Consider the following 15730-nt stretch of genomic DNA (forward strand, 5'->3'; position numbering starts at 1 on the left):
AATTGGCATGTTCTCCCTATGCATGCAAAAATGACTTTCAGATTAATTGAATTGTCCATCACCCAACAACAGCACTGCTCCAGTACTCTGCGACAGAGCATTATAAGATCAGCTTACATCTGCATGACTCACCAGCTCTGTTCCTACACTGAGAAATTTTCCACCCGCCTCGTCAGACATACACTCAGAATTACATAAAACTTCACTAACCTAAATCAATTTCACACCCAAAAGTCAGATAGTGTTTAGCAACTTAACTTACCTCGATATGTTTTTTCAGATTCGACGGTGGATTTTTGAAAACTTAGAAGTTCATGCTTTCAGGCAGGCAAAGAGGGCACTGGAATCTCCAGAAGTTGTTTTTTGACCCAATTAACTCGAATAAATCTTTTAAATAAGGCCATGGGTGACACAGATCTCCTGGAGGACTACCATTGGTGGACTCCGTTTTGGGTTTTAATGATTCTGCAGGTGTCACGTACCCGCCTTGCTCTTCTTGAAGGAGGGCCTAACTATACTTTCTCGCTTTACAGTGGTTCAGAGCACCAATTCCCCTCTCGCCGTTGGTCACTTTCAAACTAATGAACAAATAAAAAGCACAATGTGACTTGGATGTAATGTGTAACGAAATGCTGCATAGAAATGTAGTTAAGTTGAAAGTACAGGTACTTACTGTACTGTAAAATGTAATGGAGTAAAAATCAAAAGTACCGACGATTAAATCCTCTAAAATAAAGTACAGATACATGAAAAATGTAATCAAGTACATCCCACCACAGACAAAACCACTAGATTCACTTCCTCCCCATCTGTATCCCTCTGATTTTTGTAACATTCTTGTGTCATTTATTTCTTCAAAAATAGCACATATCCACTAGCAACCTCTATCGACTGTTGCTTTAATATAAGATGTTCCATTTCTAGTTGCCCCTACTAATTCACTTTCACACTCTCCTCAGTCAGTGACGTCTCCAAATTAATTTAAAAATCAAAATATTCAACCTGCCAATTAGATCCTCTTCCAACTGTTCTTGTTAAAATTGTTAAAGCTACCCTTCCCTCTTTCTCTCCATTCATTTGTAAACACAAGACTTCCTTTTGTTACCTGAATGATTCATTGGCTGTCTAAGAATACAAAATTGGAATGTCCAAAGAAAGACTTTGATATGGTTAACCTTTCCTCCTAATATTCAGCTGTTTTAATCAGACTGCACTTTTGAGTTAGTATGTGCTTGTCTGAGACTGGTCAATTATTCTTTCTATGATTATGAGATATGAACTGTGTTAAAGAAAGGATTCTTAGGCATATGATCCTTTGTGTTCATTGTGTTTAGAACAGCTCCAAATCAGGTCAGACCCTCCCCACAGACTGGTTGATCTATGATGAGATGAGCAGAGGTCACAGGATGGCCAGTGTCCGCTGTTGCTCCGTGGTGACCTCCATCACAGTGGCCATGTTTGGAGGTGGTACCAAACTTCTCAGCTCCACACTCCATGAAAGTGCTGTGCAAAAAAGAAATGGTAAGTAAATCAGTCAGACTTTTTTTTAAATCTTTTTTTCTTATTTAAGTTTTTATATTTCAAGCACTTTGCCTTTTTAAAGGGGCAGAATTACAGAATGTAAAATTGACTTGAGCTCTACATCATTTTATAATGTTATTCCATCATCAAAAACATACCTGAAAGTCGCCTTCATTCTTTCATGCATGTTTGGGAAATCCTTTAATGTAATATGATACACATACGTATGATTTGACATGAAAGATATTAAAACTATGAGAGATTTTCACAAAGATGTTTTTTTAAAGTTTTTCAGAGCTGTCTTTAAAATCTAACTTGTCTCCTTCTAACTTCTCACTTGGTCATTTACATATTAAACACTGTTTAACATCACTGTTTCCAGAAGATAAAACTTTCCCTGCTGACCCACCAATTTCTTACGCCTAATCAGAAATCCCCCCTGTAATATTTATGGAACACTAATGGTGATTGAATTTTCCTCATCTGGTAAAATCAGAACTGCCTTTGTAGGTGAATTAGGTGCAGTACAGTCTTAATCACACTGATTCTCAGCATACAACCAAGTACACCATATGCTAGGTTACAGCTAGAACAGTTTAGAGCAATGAAAGTTCAGTTTTCAAAATCCAATTAATTAAAAATGCTTCCTTCAATTCTAGACCAAGGTGACAGACGTCAAACCTCACCTTGCGACATAAGTCATATGTTTTTCTTCTGTCCAAGATTGCATAAATTGCATAAAGTACAGAAAAGAAGAAGTACAGAAACTGTTAGGGACAAAGCTTCCCAGCAAAATGGGATTTTATCTTCCTGTTCCCCTTGATAGATGCTGTAGCATATTTAGTTTAAAAAGTTAAGTTGTGATGTTTAAATAAAGTTATGAAAATCGAGAAAAAAAAGTTAAGTAGAAACTAAGCTACTTTGAATAACAAATTGAGCATACTCTACTGTTTGATACAGCGTCTCCAAATGATTTAAAATGCCACTAGACTTTTAACCTGCACCCGGAAACGAGAGCACATAACATCTGTCTCATTTATGATTACTGTGTTTTCACTGTCCTAATGATTAATATTGCACATTAAGCTGTTAAAATTCAACAAAGAAAGTTGTAATAAAAAGAAATGGATGAGTATCTCTAGATCTTGCTGGAACATTAGTACTCTAATCCTAAAAATGTTCTTCAGGTGATTGACTTTTAATTGTCTTTATGTATCTCTGAAGGTATCTGTCATGGTTGACCTTATTCAGTGTAGCATACATGATTGAAACAGCTACACAGATCTACTGGTAGAATGAAGTCTCTGATTGGCCAACAGAAACATAAATGATGATTTTCATCCAGGTGTTTGAATAGCACACCAAACTGTTTGCCTTGTAGAGTTTTTGCTGAGGTTGTGGTACTTTGATAGTCCCATCCAAATGTGTTTTGTGTTTCTGAGCAGTGTGGGACTTTGTGGGGGTTCCTCCACTATATGAATCCAGGATCTGTTTTGAGGGCTGTTTAGTTCTCATCTAATCTAAATAAGACCTAAGGACCTCCATTTGGGCAGCTTGTTGTCACTGGTCCTGTTTGTGGTGTTTGTACCAACAAATTAACTTCTCATCAATATGCTGTCCCATCACTTTGCATCTTCTTCTTGAGTTAAGGATTTTTTTCATGTGCTAAAAATCACTTCTTTTAATTGATCGACTTTCTGTCTCAAATTGCTGAGAAACAAAAATAACTATTAGATTTGGTATCTATTTGTTAATTACTCCATGAAATCGTCAACATTTCTTTCTAAGCCTAAAAAGATCAACTGTTCTGATGTTTTACAAAGCTTGCCTCTGCAAATTAAGCAGGTTTCTGTGTTCTATTCTGCAGAAAATCCTCTGGATGACATGAGTGACAGTGACACAGAAGAATTAGTGGAGATAAAGATTGACGACTGGCTTGTCTTTGGGCTCGAGAGAGAGGTGAAGAAATAAAGGCCCTGACATACTTTATCCAAAGCCGAACAGCTGACACACAGTCACGTGGTTTCGGACTGTTCGTATTCTCAGACACCTTTCATGCATCAGCGCAGACCACCTGTGGTAGCCCTCCTACTTCAGTACACGTCACGCCTCTATCCGCGGAGGTCTCTCCTCCCTCCATACATTCTCTATTTTGCTTTTAGGAAATGGTCACCGAGCTTGCGCCACACTTTTCTCCAGGTAGCCTCTTCCGTGAACAACGGATTTCCTGGCTATTAACTCCTGGATGGTTCATAGCCAGGAGTGATTAACCATTCACCAGTCTTATTATCATAGTAATTTAGTGAAGAATAGTACAAATATACCTAATTTGCATACTGTAAGTACAGCAAAAAAACTTCTGAACAATCAGACAACACTTCGCACAGAGCTCTGTGAAGATACTTTGACCTGAGCCTGATGTCTAGTTCAACAGGCAGATGCCTCTCTGCAAACAAAATCACACAATTTTCATCACGCGTTTATGTTAATGAGAAGTGGTTTTAGCACTTCACATGAAGCATGTCGAGGCCTTAAGACCAGTTTTTAAAACGTTTACATGTAGCTTTGAGTTTTTCATGTGTTTCATCAGTTCTTAAACGTTTTATCTGGTGAATCAAAATGTAAATGTGGCAGAAGGGACCCAGCATAATAGTGAATTCTTCTTATTGTTTTAAAATTTTGAAATCAGTGCATAGGATGACAAACTTCATGTATGTTATCAGAACATTCTGTGAAGATTTTCTTTTGTTACTGACTCATCACATAATCTTCATGTTTGTTTAGATTACCCAGCCTCTGACAGATGTGTCCTTATGCTTATCTCCTGTTGGCTCTACTGTTGTCAGACTGCAGCACTGGTGTCTGAACTCAGACAGAAGTGGCAGAACTTGTTTATAAAGAGGATCCGCTGTCCTTCCAAACCCTGGTCTCAGCAGGACGAGGCAGTCATCCAGACCTTAGTGTCTGTACGTGCTCAGCTTCATCGTTTCTCTGCAGTTTGCCTCTGGATGGGAATTATTCCTGTGTTTAATGCCTGCAGTTCATGCTGACTACCTCCAGGTGCTGGGTGCTGAGGAGCAGGAAGCCGGCCTGCAGCAGCCTACAGGGATTGGTCAGAGACCTAGGCCTATGACATCAGAGGATGGGCCGAGGTCAACAGGGAGAAACTCCAAGGCCAGCCCCCAGCTGCCCTCTCATAACACAAATGACAAGTAGGCCAATAACTATCATGTTTCATGGTAGTGTCTTGTGCTGGTTTCTCTTTTGATTTTTCTGTTTTTTCTCAGTTTTCTATTCATGGTAACAAAATGACCTAATCATTCTGTAGGTCTTTAGATACAATTTTCTGATTTATGATGGGCTCTCAGGGCTGCACAGTGGCGCAGTTGGTAGCACTGTTGCCTTGCAGCAAGAAGGGTTCGATTCCCGGCCAGGGTCTTTCTGCATGGAGTTTGCATGTTCTCCCTGTGCATGCGTGGGTTCTCTCCGGGTTCTCCGGCTTCCTCCCACAGTCCTGACATGACTGTCAGGTTAATTGGTCTCTCTAAATTCTCCCTAGGTGTGAGTGTGTGTGTGCATGGTTGTTTGTCCGGTATGTCTCTGTGTTGCCCTGCGACAGACTGGCGACCTGTCCAGGGTGTACCCCGCCTCTCGCCTGGAACGTAGCTGGAGATAGGCACCAGCAACCCTCCCAACGCCATTAGGGACAAAGGGTGAACAGAAAATGGATGGATGATGGGCTCTCAATTATCTACATATATTCCATACTGATTTAGGATGGTAGGACGTAGGGGCTTCATTATACCTATATGATTATGTACATTTACTCTAAAGGCTTTAAAACAAGAATTGCATACCATTGTGCAGGGGGCTTCACAGTTGGTTGCACTGTTGCCCTGCTGCAAGCTGAGTTTGTCAAGAGTTTTTAAAACCTAGATGGGAAAAGGAAAAAAAGAAATTAAATTCTTTTGGCTGGACTGTAGTTTTGCCCTACAGACCTGTCTGCATTCTAGTGAGGCTTTTTAAAGGATTTTGATTATCTCACATAAATGTCAAACAGTTCCTGAATCACCAGTTCATCCATCTCTGTTATCTAATAGTATTGTTGATTTCACTTTGTCGGAGAAATGTAAAAAACCTTTCAGACCCATATTCAGTGCAATCTTATCTAAATACAAATATTACGGCTATGTCCAAATTTATACAGATGCTTGAAAAAATTCAAATAACAATAATTATTCATGATGGGATTCATGATGGGAGTCATCTTAGATTAAGGATGTTTGTCTATTAAGAAGGGGATTTTGTTTAGATTCCAGTTCATTATACTTAGGCCTGTCACGATAGCAAATTTTGCTCAACGATTAATTGTCTCAAAAATTATTGCGATAAACGATAATATTGTTTGAAGACCTTTTTACACTGATTTAATGAAAATGATGTAATAATGCATGTGATTTCCTGCCAAAGATAGATACACTTTGTTTTCAAAAGAACATTTAACACTTGAGCTGATAAACAAAATAAACAAAACAACCAAAAGCAAAAATAAAATGGATTCTCAGTCTCCATTAACAAAAAACTCACTTGAAAAAAAAAAAAACCTAAACAACATAAAGCCAAAGTGGAAATAAATACTGCATTCAACCAAAAGAGTGCAGATTATGAAGTCTGTATATTATGTTGCCCTTCAGTAATAATTAGATTAAATAGAGAAGATGGGCACATCGACTACCTGATGCAATAGTTCACACTACATAATTTTTTGCTCTTATTTTTCCCCTTACAACAATCTTAAAACGTTGGTCTTTCTAAGATTGTGTGGTGTGTTATGGTAGATCGTCGTTGCCGCTCCGATCTAAATTTTTCCCGACTGGGAGCTTAACTACACCTGTTGAATGTGACAGGTAGCCAATCAGAAAGCGCGGATTCTCCTCGTGCTTTCTGAGGGGAAATTACCTCGGGGAATCCCAAACAGCTGACACGGCGCAACCCGAAGTCCAGCCGATGTGGAAACAACATTAATGTTTATTCAACACGCAAAGAATATAGAAATGACAAGAGGAGGAGTTGGAGCGAAATTACTACCGCAGTTGATAAACCCGGTAACTTTTCAGCTGTTCTTCGTTAACGTGACATAAACAGGTTCTAATGATTTTAATTCAGGCAGGACTTTACGCTGACACTAGCCACATGCATTGCAGGTAGATTGTAGTAAAGCATTGATTAATGCCTGGTTTTAAAATTAGTTCACTGGACTTGTAGCCATTATTTGGTGCCCATTGTTGGACACCACACGGCAGGAACGAACCCGATCAAACCGTTATACCTAGGATTTCTGTCGACTAATGTGTGGTCTGTCAGGTTTTGAAAATGGGCCGACAATCGGCCGACAGCTTTAAGATCGTGTCCTGTGCGCTGGGCTTTACACTAAGGAAATGAGGAAGGGAGGGTCAGTGGAGAGCACCGGAGTTGAGCCTTTTTTCATTCGGTGTCATCAACAGAAAGAGAAAAGGTCCGGAAGAGACGATAATGCCGATAATTAAAATGACGTCGATAATTTTAATTTATCAAACGATTAATTGATTTACCGTTTATCGCGACAGGCCTAATTATTATATTCCTTGACAAATAATAATTCAGACTTCAGATGAGAGCTTTTGTTAGAGATTTAATTGTTAATATATATAATTCAGTAAATGGGTTTATTAGTTTTTACATGGATACCATCACATATAGGAATAAAAGAAAATGAGTTGGCAAATAAATGTGCAAAATAATCAAAAGAAAATAGTTACAGTTATATGTTGGTACCATTCAGCAAAAGGAGAAATCAAGTCAGTCATTTAACAAAAGTTCAATCAGACATTAAACGAAAGGTCAAGGGTCAAGGTCAATATTCCTTTGTTTTGCACTCATTGAAGAAATATTTGGTCAAAAGAGGTAATCTGCTTCTCAAAATTATCTAAAGATCCTGTCAATGGACAAGACTGAGTCCATTGACTCACTCTTGGAGTCAACATCATAGTGATATGCCACATGCGACTGACGCATTTAGCATTTTATTTATTTGCAAATTTCTTCAGCAATTTTCAGTTATTATTAATCATGTAAAAAAAACATCAAGAACGTTTTTTTTTTTTTTTTACAACTTTGGTCTGACAAATAGCTAGGAGAAAAAGAGGATGTGTTATAACAAACATCTAAAATGACACTAATTAGACAGCATAAACATAAAAACCAATAAATATATTACTGTATTTACTAAAGTACAGGTGTCATACAATTTTTCAACATACTACTAAAATGCAGCAGTCTGATTCAGCTGGAGATCGCATCATGTATTCTACATTGTCTGATCTTTTTTACTTTTATAAAAGTCTATATCCAGGGCAGATAGAAAGTAGTATGTTCAAAGTATTTACAATTAATATCAAGCCTTACAGTTGCTTACCATTTGGTTAGCCCTCTTCAACAGTTGACTACTTCCCCACAGGCCTCGTCGAATGCTGTCTTCTGACCTGCTGAAGACTAACTCCCACAGCAGAGATGAAGTCTCACTGGCCATCAAGAAGCTGTGGGATTATCCGTCTTCCTCCAGTAGTTCTTCCTGCTCTGTAACTCTGGATGGGCCTCCCGAGTCTCCCTCAGGAAAGGTAGGACATAGGCGCTACATAGGACATTTAATGTCCCATGGGTCTCATCTGGTCCTTTAAGATGTCCTTCAGTGTCCCAGATATAAAAATTCGATGTCAAGCAGGCGTTAAGTATTTATTCTGTGTGAATTTAAGTGAGCAAGACGTGAGGACAGGTCTATTGTTGCCAAAAGACATCAGTTGTTTATGTAGCCCCAGAGATAATTGCCTACCCCAATTGAAACAAAGTATCTTATTTTTATCCATATTCCAACACAAACTTTACTCATTGTAATCTCATTCACTAATGTAAAGTGTATACTCAATAAAAGGAGGATTGTGTGAGCTTAAAGAAGTTGTTTTACTTGTTTTGTTCCCAGCTGGTCTTAAAGTCTGTGTCTCAGAAGCCTACTGTGTCATCAGTCCGATACTTCATTATGAAGAGCAACAGCATCAGAAACATAGAGATTTCTCAGCAGAAAGGCATCTGGTCTACTACACCAAGCAACGAGACCAAACTCACCCAAGCTTTCCTGGCAAATAGCTTCATAATTCTCATCTTCTCTGTCCAGGGATCTGGACACTTCCAGGTATCTGATTGTTGGTCTCCTCTGTACATGTCTTTAAATATGAGACTGTCATGTTGTGTAGAGGTTTGTGGTAAGATCTGCTTGTTGGAGACAGAGGCCGCCAGTGAGTTTGAAGAATTAAATCCTTCCTTATGATCTATTAAGTAGAACTACAATGCTTTGGTCTGAATTCTTGGCTATTGTAGCTCCACAGACCCCTGGTTTACCTCTGTTCTGAGGCGTTTTAGAGCAACTCGCTTTCTGTGGTTTTTAAAAATGTGAATGAGACATTTCAAGACCCACCCACCTCCAGGTCATAGAGCCATTTTTAAATCATAGCAGGGATACTATGATCTACCAGAAGAGAAATTTTTTATATGAAAGTTTATTAAAGATGTCAGCAACGAAAAACTTGTCCATCCAACCTCACATGTTGGAGCCAGAGTCTGACCCAGAGCCGGAGAATGAAGACGACCATCCTGCAGAACCACGTATTCACATAAATGCATCGCAGTGGTGTTATTACTGCCATGTGCGTTAATACATGCTACAACCAAACATTTTGACTTGTTTGCTTGCAACTTTTGCATAACTGAACTTGTACTACAAAATTGCTGCAAGAAAAAAAATGACAGATTCACAAAATTGGTTAGCCTGAAGTATGCTTGCTTCGGGCTAAACATTTTCTTGTTTAGCAAGAAAATGCAATACAGACAAGAAAATGCAATAGGGAGAAGAGAAAAATGAACAGACTGAAAAATGTAACCCAAAAAGAGTATAAAGATATCTACGCAGCACTGGGAAAGAGTAAATTTACATTTTTTACACTCTTACACGCTCAAAGTATGCAAAAAATGTACTGAAGACTAAAAATGTGGATTTTGCAAGATATGTCCCTTTTAAGGCTTTCTAATTTTCAAAACTTTTGAAGAACAGGAACATTTCTGGAATGTATCCAGTGTCTTAGTGACTGCATGCTGTCACTTAAAGAGATTAATAACAATTTTATTGTTGCATGTCAAAAATACGTGTGAAGATTGTCCCAGAAATGTGATATATGAAGATGGCATTGCAATAAGCTTTTTTAATAAAAAGCATTCCACTGAAGGTGTGTGGTTTGCAGGGTTACGCTCGCATGACATCTGTCGTTAGCCAGGAGAGCTGCCAGGACTGGGGCTTCATGGGCCTCGGAGGAGTTTTCAGTGTAGAGTGGATCCATAAAGAGAGTCTTCCTTTCCCCTTCACTCAGCACATCCTCAACCCATGGAATGACAACAAGAGAGTTCAAGTCAGCAGGGATGGACAGGTGAGACTTCATCATAAGCTCAAACATACTGTAGCTGCTTGCTGCAGATTCTGTCGTCTCAGACTGGCAGAACTGCCAGAAACAGTAAGCGATGTTGGGATTTACATTATGAGGTGGTTAACACCACTCAGTTTCTCTGTACCAAGGCTTAGATTGTGTTAGACCAGTGGTATCAAACTCTAGTTGATGTCCTGCAACATTTAGATGAGTCTCTGCCTCTTCACACCAGGATCCAGTATTATTTTATTAGCAGAGCTCTGTAGAACCTGTCTGCATTCTAGTGATGCTGTTTATCCATTTAATTCAAGAGTTTAGGACAAGGTACACATGTAAATGTTCCAGGACAGCAGCCCTCAAGGACTGGAGTTTGAGACAGCTATATCAGAGGAAGCAAACATAAAGATGCCAATAAAATGAAAACTGATGTTGTGATTATGTGGATATTTTGTGTTGTGTAGGAGTTGGAGCCCCAGGCTGGCAGCCACTTGCTTTCTCTGTGGGAGAGGAATTCTGGGAATCAGCTTCATTAATGTTGGACTCCTCATTAACTTAACAGGTATTCTAACTCTGTGACTGGCTAGGAACCCCCAAACTTACTGACCATGGAAGAAAATATGTTTACTGGGCACTCAGGGCACCAATGTTGCACATGTGCCATGTTTTGTTTGTATTCCACCTGAAGTGCCCTCCACCACCAGTTCAGACCTGATAACCAGAGAAATGTCTCCTCTGTGCTGCTCTCAGTTCAAACTTTAGTTTTCACCTCTTCATTAATTTCTCATTCTGTTAAATGTGTTTTTGAAATGGGATTTGTTGTATAAGGTCTCCATACAATAAGTTTACAATAAAAGGATGTGGCTCTGTAGATGTAAACAGGATTCATGGTCATCTGACAGCAATCTTATTCTTGCTGTTGTTTTTCAATGTTATGCTTTATTCTAATTGGTGTAATTGCCCTGTTTTTATCCAACTGACTTGTTTCTATTTAAAGCACATTACTTATTTTTATGAGAATACTCAAAGTCTGCTTTATTTGTTCATTAAAGATATGTTTAAATGCATTATTGTAATTATGACTTATTATTGCCTCAAAGATGTAACTTTCCTGTTGGAGAAGTCCTAATATTGAATGAATGTCCTTTTATCCCCAAGTGCCAGAGTATAATACATAATTGTGCTGATGTTCAATCTCTCCTCGAATTCCATCACAAGTATAAGGAAGCATTATCCGTAGGATTTACTTTCACTGAGTTAAGACAGATGCACCTTTATTCTCCATTGTCTGAAATGAAATCAGAGTAAGCTTCAGTTAGAATTAAGAAAATGATTTCTGTTTGCGAAACGCTACAATATTAACATAAGCAATATGTCAAATTTATTCAAATATGTCTTCAAAATCAGGGCCCAGGTTTTGGGCCCATATTTCAGCCAAACATGGCTAAAATGCATTGATTAAAATGCATTGATTAAGCCAGGACTTAATCAATGCTTAAGTCCTGGCTTAAGACTGATTCATTCCCATCTTAGTGAAAAGGTGTGGTTCACCCTATCGTTAGGTATGACACTGTCTTCTAGGGACTGAGAATGGATGATTGTAAAATAAAATAAGAAACAAAATAGACTAAATACGCCCCCAGTAATCAGTTGGCCCTGTATGACCACAGCTGATCAAGTCTTTTACCAGACAGGTAAAAGACTGTAAATGTTAATGAGTCAGTAGACTGTTCCTAACATGTTACATCTTTAGCAGTTGTTGTCCTACTTTTTCTAAAACCACCCCAGCCAGGTTCATCCATGAATCAAGGCCAAGAACAGCTTGTAAGCATTGAGATTATGTTTTAGGATATTTGGAAGACAGAGAAACACTGTAGCAGGTGTTGCTGTGACTGTGTGCGTTAGTCTTTCTTTACAACTTCTACAGTTCTACTCAGATAGCTGCTCCAGTATCTGTTTCACTGCTTATAGGAGCACTGTTCTTTTCACATGATCACGCTCAACCATGGGAAGGAACAAACATTTTCACATGACATCATTGTTTTCAAAAACTCAGTTTCTCAGTCATGAATTCAAACTACTATACACTTGACTTCAAAGCTGTGGGGCCCTCTGTGCTTAGGCAGATAGAAATGCGCAACTGTAGAAGAGAGAGGAAAAAAGAACAATAATAACAACTAGAAAATTCCTGAAGAAGTTTAACCGGGGCCTGCCAAAGTATGCCTGTCAGTTTAGACCCAGCGTTCTGATGCTAAAAATTAGCATCAATGCTAAAGAAAAGCTGCAATGTAATCAATAGCATGAGGAGAATCACAAGACTGTTGAATAACATGAACTTGCACCATTCAGTATGATAAAGTAAGTGTATCAGCTAAAATTAGCCAAAATGCTAATGTTAGCATGAATGCTGTCAGTAGCATGTCGGGCATCACTAGGATGTTGTCTATAATTGACTTACTCCATTCAGTATACTAAACATGGCTAATAAGTCAGAAAAATAGCTAATACCTTATTTAAGCTGAAAGGCTAATCCTGCCTTGCACAACAAGGCAGTTCCCTAACCTGAGAGAAAAAGATAATGCAAAACAATATTATTGCACTGCCTGTGGCGGTGCACTAACCTGAGGGGCATATTGAGGCTTTTATTTTGAAATTTGCAGTAAGCTTCATATTAAATGCCCACACTAATCCAATGTGTAACAGTGCTTTGGATAAACCAGTCACATAAAGCCAAAAAGAGCAATTACATGTTGGAAAAATATTCAAGGCTTTTATTTTGAGTAAGCTTAATTTCAAAGAGCCAAACTAATCCCATGTGTAACAGTGACTGAGGAAAATCAGCTATATACAGCCCATAGCAACATTTGGGGCCAGTAAGTAGTTCTATAGGCCAGCTCAGTCCTCTGTTTGAGATGCTAATGCACTGGCGCAGCACGCCAGTGCATTAGCATTAGCCTTTGACCTAATACTAATGGATCTTCATCTTCTTCCGCTTATCTGGGGTCGGGTCGCGGGGGTAGCAGCTTCAGAAGGGAGGCCCAGACTTCCCTCTCCCCGGTCACTTCTTCCAGCTCTTCCGGGGGAATCGCACGGCGTTCCCAGGCCAGCCGAGAAACATAGTCCCTCCAGCGTGCCCTGGGTCTTCCCCGGGGCCTCCTCCTGGTGGGACGTGCCCGGAACACCTCACCAGGGAGGCGTCCAGGAGGCATCCTGACCAGATGCCCGAGCCACCTCAACTGGCTCCTCTCGATGTGAAGGAGCAGCGGCTCTACTCTGAGTCCCTCCCGGATGACTGAGCTTCTCACCCTATCTTTAAGGGAGAGCCCAGACACCCTACGGAGAAAACCCATTTCAGCCGCTTGTATCCGCGATCTCGTTCTTATTGTTCTTTTTTCATCTCTCTTCTACAGTTTTAAACAGTTCAGTTAAATCCTGTCTGTGTGATCAGGTGAGTCCCCTGGACACTCCTGAAGAACAGGTCTCATATCTGTCTTATTAGTCTGCTAGACTTAACGGTCCTGTGAGGTGCTTTCTTGTTTTCTTCCAAATTCATCGGCTTGTAAGCAGATCAGTAAGTAAATCTCAAGTTTAAACTAATTAAATTAATATCTCAGATTGAGTTTGATAATCTGCTGTGCATAATTATTTGGAACAGTGCATTTTGAGTTTTTTATTTTTGAAAAAAATACTGTTCTCATGGTGAGCTTTGTTCAGTAAAATTTGATTTATACTGTAAAATTGATTTATACAGTATAATTTTAATGACTTGAAAATTATACTGACCATCAGTTGCATTGACCATTTAAGAAAATTTGAGAAAATATCACTTGCATAATAATTTGGAACATGGTGTAGTTATCTCTTGCATCTTGTCTGTAATGGGTGGTTTTATTATAATCCAGTCAAAGGCAATTAAATGAGGACACAGTGAATGACCAAGTGAAATGTCAGACACTTAGGAATTGTTTTCTAGATGTTTTGATTTGTAACTGGGGAAAAATGACAAAAACCTGTTGAGTTTTGAAATTTTGGTAATGTGATTTGAGAGTTGGGCATTTTGAAATAAATAAATAAAGTTTTTTGTTTTGCTTTTATGTAGTCACAAAATATCATTCAAAAGTTAATGCTCTATGCTAAATGCTGTCTTGCAGCAAGAAAGTCCTTGGCTCAAATTGCAGAATGAGGTCTTCATGTATACTGTAGAGCAGGGGTCTCAAACTCCAGTCCTAGAGGGCTGCAGTCCTGCAACTTTTAGATGTGCCTCTGCTGCACCACACCTGAACAGAATAATTAGGTCATTAAGGCTCTGGAAAACTGATCTACACAAGTCTACACTGATCTACATTAAGTCATTTCATTCCAGTGTTTTGTACCTGTGGCACATCTAAAAACTGCAGGACTGCGGCCATCGAGGCCTGGAGTTTGAGACCCTTGCTGTAGAGTTTGCATTTTCTCCCCATATGGCTAACTACCACAGTACAAAAACATGATTGTTAGGTCAACTGAAAACTGTACATTACTTTTACAAAGTATTATGCGTATGAATGGTGGTGTGTTTCTGGGTTACCCTGTGGTGACACCACACATTCTGGGTACATTCTGGACACCTGTCCAGTGACCGCTGAAGACAGACAATCCTGTAAGGATGAGTGGGTTTTGAGTGGTGCCCAAAGTCAGTCCTCGAGGGCCGGTATCCTGTATGTTTTACTTCTCTCCGTGGTTTAACGCACCTGGATCCAATGATAGCTCATTAGAAGGTCTAAGAAGAACATTGACATGCTGGAAGGGTTATTACTACCACCAGGGAGGGAACTAAAACATGCAGGATGCCGGCCCAACTTTGGGCACCACTGGTTTATGGATGTTTTATGCTGTGTTCTATGTGTTCATAGCTGTTTGTGTCATATAGGTTAAAGCAGAAAAACCCAGAAATTACTACTGAGCTTGTCAAAACTTAATGGCTGCTGGTGTGTTTTAGAAAACTGTCTTGTTGCATGGCCCTGATTAGATCAAGTGTCAACTCTCAAGCACACAATTAAGTTAGTTTATCTGTGGCTTTGGGCTAACAATGAGTAGACATGACTGTTTTTAACTGTACACCACTGTAGAAGAACAAATATTCTTGAACTTTGGAAATATTCTTCAATTTTTCTCATTCTAGTGAGCAAGGGTTAAAATGGACTGATGGACAAGTGCTTACAGTCATTCCTGGTGCATTTCATTGTTGAAATGCACCAGGAACCTCACAACTATGCTCAGAACCAGCAGACTGACTAAACTCTTGTTTTTAAACAGGTCACACTGCTGAAGATCGTATTTAATCAGCAGCTCTAGGCTCCCTTTTAAATCCAGGAGTAACGGTGTTAGTTTTTCTCCTGGATGAAACCTTCTTTTCCGAGTTTAGGTAGACATCGTGGCTGTACTAGCCGACATTGTTATTTGCTGTGTTAATTAAATGTGTTCTAAAAGAGGCTTTAATATTACGGGGCTGTAATCATCAACAAGGAAGAAAGGTCTAACAGAACTGAGCGGTCTGACTGAAACATGCAAGTGCTGCCCACCAACACGTAGACAGCGCCACGAACTTCTCCTGCAATTTCATTGGTTTCTTTTCTCTCACCAGACATCGTACAAGTTCCACTATTGGACGGTTGTTACAGCTACGGTGCGTGCGTGGTTGGTACTGCCGAAGTGTGATTGGCCAG

The 15730-nt window shown here is 39.4% G+C and overlaps 1 protein-coding gene across 3 annotated transcripts in view; it reads left to right on the plus strand.

Annotated features, from left to right (window-relative positions):
- The window catches only part of ythdc2 (YTH domain containing 2), a 37169-nt gene extending 26077 nt beyond the window's left edge, over nucleotides 1–11092 (plus strand). For all 3 annotated transcript variants that reach the window (XM_028024681.1, XM_028024682.1, XM_028024683.1), the window contains 8 exons: nucleotides 1335–1521; nucleotides 3389–3480; nucleotides 4368–4487; nucleotides 4582–4733; nucleotides 8018–8177; nucleotides 8537–8746; nucleotides 9849–10031; nucleotides 10490–11092. In XM_028024681.1, the coding sequence (XP_027880482.1) occupies nucleotides 1335–1521; nucleotides 3389–3480; nucleotides 4368–4487; nucleotides 4582–4733; nucleotides 8018–8177; nucleotides 8537–8746; nucleotides 9849–10031; nucleotides 10490–10561 (1176 nt within the window). In that variant the 3' untranslated portion in view covers nucleotides 10562–11092. The remainder of the gene's footprint in view (nucleotides 1–1334; nucleotides 1522–3388; nucleotides 3481–4367; nucleotides 4488–4581; nucleotides 4734–8017; nucleotides 8178–8536; nucleotides 8747–9848; nucleotides 10032–10489) is intronic.
- The last annotated feature ends 4638 nt before the right edge of the window (nucleotides 11093–15730 follow it).

This window comes from Xiphophorus couchianus, chromosome 8 (assembly GCF_001444195.1).
Source record: "Xiphophorus couchianus chromosome 8, X_couchianus-1.0, whole genome shotgun sequence".
Taxonomy (NCBI): domain Eukaryota; kingdom Metazoa; phylum Chordata; class Actinopteri; order Cyprinodontiformes; family Poeciliidae; genus Xiphophorus; species Xiphophorus couchianus.